Source organism: Arvicola amphibius, chromosome 6 (genome assembly GCF_903992535.2).
Source record: "Arvicola amphibius chromosome 6, mArvAmp1.2, whole genome shotgun sequence".
NCBI classification, from domain to species: Eukaryota; Metazoa; Chordata; class Mammalia; order Rodentia; family Cricetidae; genus Arvicola; species Arvicola amphibius.
The window spans coordinates 31,915,345-31,921,678 of record NC_052052.2 but is presented as its reverse complement, the minus strand read 5'-3'; the positions used below and the strand labels follow the sequence as shown (position 1 = coordinate 31,921,678).

The 6,334-nt window shown below is 45.8% G+C and overlaps 1 protein-coding gene across 1 annotated transcript; it reads left to right on the top strand.

Moving 5' to 3' along the window:
* The first annotated feature begins 5,095 nt into the window (after positions 1 to 5,095).
* Positions 5,096 to 6,034, top strand: LOC119817677 (olfactory receptor 2A2-like). Its single transcript, XM_038335036.1, has one exon. The coding sequence runs from the start codon at positions 5,096 to 5,098 to the stop codon at positions 6,032 to 6,034; it is 939 nt and encodes a 312-aa protein (XP_038190964.1).
* Positions 6,035 to 6,334: the final 300 nt, after the last annotated feature.

The window sequence follows — 6,334 nt, the reverse complement described above, 5'->3', positions numbered from 1 at the left end:
CCCTTGGCTCCTCCCTGACTCATGGCTTCTGCCTTCTAGTTTCCAGCCCTTTTTTGTCCATGGAGCCCCTTTCGCCCCTGTGGTGCTGTGTTTCATTTCTTGTTTTCTGTCCCTCTCTGGACAATGGTACTTGCTGGACTTGGCCTCTGTGTCTCTGACAAGTAAGAATCTTTGACCTGTACCCTGGCCAATTCTTGCTGCTTTTAGGTTAGGGTTTTGGCTCTCTCCGTTAGTTGCCTTTTATTTATCATTATCCTGGCTTCTCCAGATAACAGCAGACTTCCTTCCCATCTCTCCATTGATACTGCATACCTGAGTCCCTTAATGGACACCCCTTGTTTACCTTCATACCCTTGAGCCCAGATTACATCTTCTTCCCGGATGATATTGTGGACTTCTATCTGGATATGGCAAGAGAGAGCATAAAGGGAAGGACCCACCCCGCCAAGCTGACTGGCAGGAAGGACACCATAGCACACAGGGCATGGCATGGGGGCAGAAGTGGACACAGGCTCAGGGAGATCAACCTGTGGTGGCCACCTACCCCTGTGCCCTGACAGTCCCAGTAGCCTACGGACAAGTTTGGCATCATCCTCTAACTCTCTGCTCACCCTGACCTGTTTCTGCTCCAACCTCATGAATCCTACTTTGGAAACACAAATTCTGCCCCCACTTTCCTCCAGCTTCCACTCTGGAGGATGATTCCAGAGTGGAGGAGGTCATCTACTTAAGGATGTCCCAGCAAGTGAGTAAGAAAGAGAAGTGGGAGAGGGGACCTGTTTCTAATTAGGTAAGATGTCTTTCCATGGACATTGCTTCATTGCTGTGAGCAAAGGCTCAGGCTAGGCTCCACCCGTGACTGCAGGGAAGGTGCGCCACCTCTTTTCCCTTGACCTCCATGACTCCTCTCTCATGGCTCCCTAGACTTGCAAGGAGGTTATCTATGCAAACACAGCTTCCCACTATCTCTTTAAGAGAAAGAGTCCACAAACCTGCCTGGGAAAATGGGACCAGAAACAAGGGAAGCAGTAAAGCCAGAATGTTCCTGCAAGTCTTTTAGTCTTTCCTCTGTAGACAAGAAAACAGAAGTGGCCCAGTCAGATTTTTATTTTAGAAAGAGTTCTCTGAAGCTTAGTGTAGTGAATGAGGTTAGTGTAGTGAAGGAGGTTAGTGTAGTGAATGAGGTTAGTGTAGTGAATGTCTTGAGCAATGAATGACTGAGATGAGAGGAGGAGGTGGAGGAGGAAAGAGAATGGAACAGAAATATGCTGAATGTCTGAGGTGGCTATTGGCTGACTGCTAAGAGGGACAGATAGGTGGATGAGGCATTTTGGGGGTAGTGGCAATGAACCCTGGGACCAATGGGATATAGGGAATGAAGCTGTAACTGAAGGGTTTCTCTGAATTTCTGAATGGTCTCACTGGATTTTTCTCACAGATGTGCACATGTGTAAGTATCTATACATATGTAGTTATGCATTTATATGTATGTATATGTCTGTGTGCAGATTATTACACTAAAACCAGCAGAAGTTTCTTTGCCTTAATGATTTGCCCTCCCACCCTAAATCAAGGACAGAAAGCATCTCAGTAAGCTGGGGACTCGTTCTGGCTGAGTTTTAGTGAGTCATGGATTTGTTGTAGATAGGAAGCCCTGTTACTGCCAGAGCAAGAGAAGTTCTTTTTCTCCCATCAACCCCTGGCCCCAAGTCTCAGTTTCTTCATCCACAGATGGAGGTAACATTACCTGCTCTATACATCTCGTGGAGTTAGCAGAAGGTTTAAGAGTAGGTGCCAAGGTAGTTGCAAGGCATAGCTCCAGAACTGAATTCTGTAGCCTTCTCTTCTTCTGATAGACATGATGCTGTTCCTTGTCACCTTTCACATGGTGGGTCCTGAGAGTCAGGGAGCTTTTCTTAAGAACTTTGCTCACCCTGAAGAAAGCCATAGATGAGTAGGATCTACAGCCTCAGAAGTCTGAGTCTCTGGGCCTAAGTCTTGGATGTAAAACAGACCCTTTTCCGTGTGTTGGTGTGTAGAGAGCTGCCCCCAGTCACAGCTGTCCTCACAGCTCAGCCAGGTGTAGCGCTCCCAAACACCATCCCCTTATGCAAATACCTCTCACTGGCTTTGTGCGAAAAAGTGAACAGTGGGAAATGGCAGCTTATTTCCCACCTCTAGGCCCCATGGTAGAATATTCTGACAGCCTTGGGCTACTTCCCCATGGGAAGAATGTTGGTTGCAAGCAAGATAGTTTCATCCCTATTTTACAGCTTGGAAAACTGAGTCCTGGGGAGATTTACTAATAGCCAATGTCACACAGCATCAGGATTCAAGCAAACCAGCTGTCTGTGACACACTCTTCTTACCCTGCTGGTGGTAACCACAAGCATTATACAGGGAGAGTACAGCTGGCAAAATCACTAGACTACACCCAGTTTGCAAAGCTTTGGGAGCCTGCCTTTTGAATAGTTGCTGTCTTCTGTAAACCTTGCGAAGCCATGGTGACCCTCTCTTTCCATAGTGGGATTTATCCCAAAATGCCTCAGCAGTATATTAGTTATTGGGCATAACTCTCACATGTACTGTTATGCTGGTGGCTTTTCATATGGTCATATCATCTTGATATATAGAATATACACTGGGGGCCTTGAATTCTTGAAAAGGCCCTGGAGAAAGGAAACGCTTCTCACTCAGGTGTCAGTGGGAACAAAGTCACTGCTTGGGAAGCTGGAAATGCCAGGCTCTGGATTTTACATTACCAGAGTTTCCCCTTTGATCTAGCCACCTTAGATGTTATCTCTAGAGCCAAGAGATTCCATTCCCTTTAATTTAGCTAGAAAGACTCTGATATAAACTCTGACCACACAGATGTATTCAACCCACAGACCCTCTCTTTCTTATTCTTAGAATTCTGTCCTGATTTAAAGCCCCATACTAAATCTCCAGGAGTTTCACAGCCACGCCCCCTCTGAGAAAGTAATAAGATATCAGGCACCCACTGTATCCATCCTGTTAGCCCTAAGAAATGCATGCTTGGTATTGTTGTTATTTACCAGAGAATTTTTAACTATGTCTATGTGGGTATATAAACTGGGAACCTTGTGGGATGGGAAGACAGCGAGGACCATCAAAGGGGGAACATCGAAGAGAAACATCAAGAGGATTATCAAGAGAGAGTTAGAGCACTGGAGAGAGCATAGGAAGAATAAATAGATCATGATGAAAGGACTTATGTGAGTTAATTTATTTACCCTCAAATATCTTTAGTTTTTGCCTGCTATAGCAGTCCTTCTGAATCCTGAGAGGTTTAGGGAAGCTAACATCCCAACATAAACCTTTATACCCCACCACATAGCTTTTCCCTTTAAAGCCCATGTGGTTGTAGCACCATTATCCTTCGTGAAGAGCAGGAAGCTGTGAAACACCCTTGGGAGACAATAAGGCCTACGGAACCTCTTTAATGAAGTGTGGGGATTTAATTAATGACTGGTTTCCAGCTACCTTACAGTATTAGATGAAGTTGTAAAAGTCCTGGAGAGGTTCCTGGCCTGTAGGAAGGCCAGGCTGTGTGAGATCTTGTGTCAACATTAAGAAATCATCTAGTGGGCCGGGCAGTGGTGGCACATGCCTTTAATCTCAGCACTCGGGAGGCAGAGGCAGGCAGATCTCTGTGAGTTTGAGGCCAGCCTGCTCTACAAGAGCTAGTTCCAGGACAAGCTCCAAAGCTACAGAGAAACACTGTTTCAAAAAGAAAAGAAAAGAAAAGAAAAGAAAAGAAAGGAAAGGAAAGAAAAGAAAAGAAAAGAAGAGAAAAGAATTATTGGACTGGATGTAGACTCAGCTAAGGTGGCGCAAGAGCAAGCAGGCTGAAGCCAGGTGCTTAGACAGCACCCACACTGCTCTGTTCTCAGGCATCAGCAATGCAGACGACACCCCGTTGAAGAGGTGTCTTTCCCTGCTCACATATGGACGCTGAGGCTCAGGGGTGTGTGTGTGAGGATCAGAAGTAGCTGAGTCAATAAGCTGGGGGGATTGACATGCAGGAGAGTGACAGCTGACTGTGGGCATCCCGAGTGCAGACTGGTTTCATAGGGGCACTGTGCAGCTTGGACCCGAGACCCGGTTGTTTGTGTGCCAAGAACCATTCTGAAATACATTTAACATTTAATGAGCATATACTATACGTTAGACCTCTTTCAGGGTGATTTTCATGGTAGATAACTCAGTTTTCTTCTTATGTGTTTATTTCCATTTTGTACTTCTAGAAGCTGTCTCAAAGGTTTGGAGAAAGGGTAAATGGCTCACTCAAGCAGTCTAAGAAGTAAGTGTTCTTTCCAATACTGTGGCCTGTGATATAAGCAGTTAGAGACATTCTGGTCTGTGTACCCCACTGAGTGTAAAATTTAGGAGAAAGAATTTAATGTCTTTGAAGGGACCAAGTGGCGTCTCACCCTATCTCAGGCATTTGAATTGCCAGTTTGCATAGAGTTTTAAAAGTATTTTATTTCTACTTTTCATGTATTAGTGTTTTGCCTGAATGTATATATGTACACCATGTATGTGTCTGGTGCCCACAGAGACCAGAAGAGGGCATTAGAACCCCTGGAACTGGAATTACAGATGGTCATGAGACACCATATGGGTATTGGGGATCCAGGTCCTCTGAAAGAGCATTGGATGCTCATAACTGTTAACCCATCCCCTCCTACATAGAGTTTTTATGCCAATATTTATCTCTAATCACTTCGCTGTCTGGAGAAGACTTAAATGCCTTAATAGGAGGAAGACTCTGGCAAGGAGAATTAGGTAATCTTTTCCAGGGCTTTCATTTCATATCAGGAGAAACTGAGGCTGAGAAGGGAGCTTCTGTTGCTTTAGAGGCAGGGCCAGCACTGTGTATGAATCTTCATAAGCTTCCTGGGAGTGGTTCCAGAGGACAGCGACAGGTAAAGTGGGTAGTCCTATTAAGAGGGATACAATGGAGTTTCATAAAATTTGGATGTGGATCACTAATTAACCCCAACTCCAGTGCATGCCTTAGCTAATCCCCTGTGTGAATTGATGCCTTCTTTTTCATTAAGAATAGAGCGTAATGCAAGCTCCCAATAAGACCTTTGTGACAGAATTCATTCTTCTGGGCTTTTCCCTGAGCCCCAGGGCCACACCTCTGCTCTTCTCAGCCTTTCTGACGATTTACCTGTTGATCATTCTGGGCAATGGCTTGATCTTCATCCTCATCTGCTTGGACTCACACCTCCATACCCCCATGTATTTCTTCATTGGCATCCTTTCCATGTTGGACTTAGGCTATACCACCACCACTGTACCCCAGATGTTGGCACATTTGGTCAGCCAGAGGAAGACAATCTCTTACTCCAGTTGTGTGGCTCAAATGTACATTTTCTTGGTGCTAGGTGTCACAGAGTCTTGGCTCTTTGCCATAATGTCCATAGACAGGTATGTAGCCATCTGTCACCCACTCAGGTACAGGGTCATCATGAGCCCGTGTCTGTGTGGGGTAATGGTCATTTTCTGTGGACTCTGTGGTGTCACCTCTGCTCTTGTTTACACCATATTTGCCATGCGCCTCCCCTACTGTGGCCCCAACAAGATCAACCACTTCTTCTGTGAAGTCCCTGCGGTCTTAAAGCTGGCTTGTGCAGACACCTCCGTCAATGACCAAGTAGACTTCATTCTTGGGTTCAGTGTTATACTGATTCCCTTGTCCATTATCCTCGTCATCTACGTCAACATCTTTGTGTCCATCCTGAAGATCCGTTCAGCACAGGGGCGACTGAAAGCATTCTCTACCTGTGCATCACACATAACCGTGGTCACCATGTTCTGTGTGCCAGCCATGGTCATGTACATGAAGCCTGGTTCTAAGGCCTCACCAGAAGAGGACAAGAAACTTGCTCTGTTCTACAATGTCATTTCTGCTTTTCTCAACCCTGTCATCTACAGCCTCCGGAACAAGGATGTGAAAAGGGCTTTCCTCAAGGTGACAGGCTGGGGTAGATGCCCAGAATGAGTCCTTAGAAAGACATGGGCACTACCCTTCCTATATCATCTTTGTTTAAGAACTGATTCACGTGACAGCAGGACCCATGCACACTCCCCCTTCTACTTCTCATTTAAACTCTGTACAGGTTCTTTGGGCACCGCTCCCTTATTTGCTGGTGGAACAGGGCACTGTGAAATGTCTCCCAGGCATGCCAGTCCCCATCTTCCCCTCTGTTCTATAGGGGCTAGGAGCTTCATAAAGCAAGAGATGTCTGAATCATCAAAACCTTTTTGTAGTGTGAAGCGGCAGGGCTGCGTCCCGCCACCC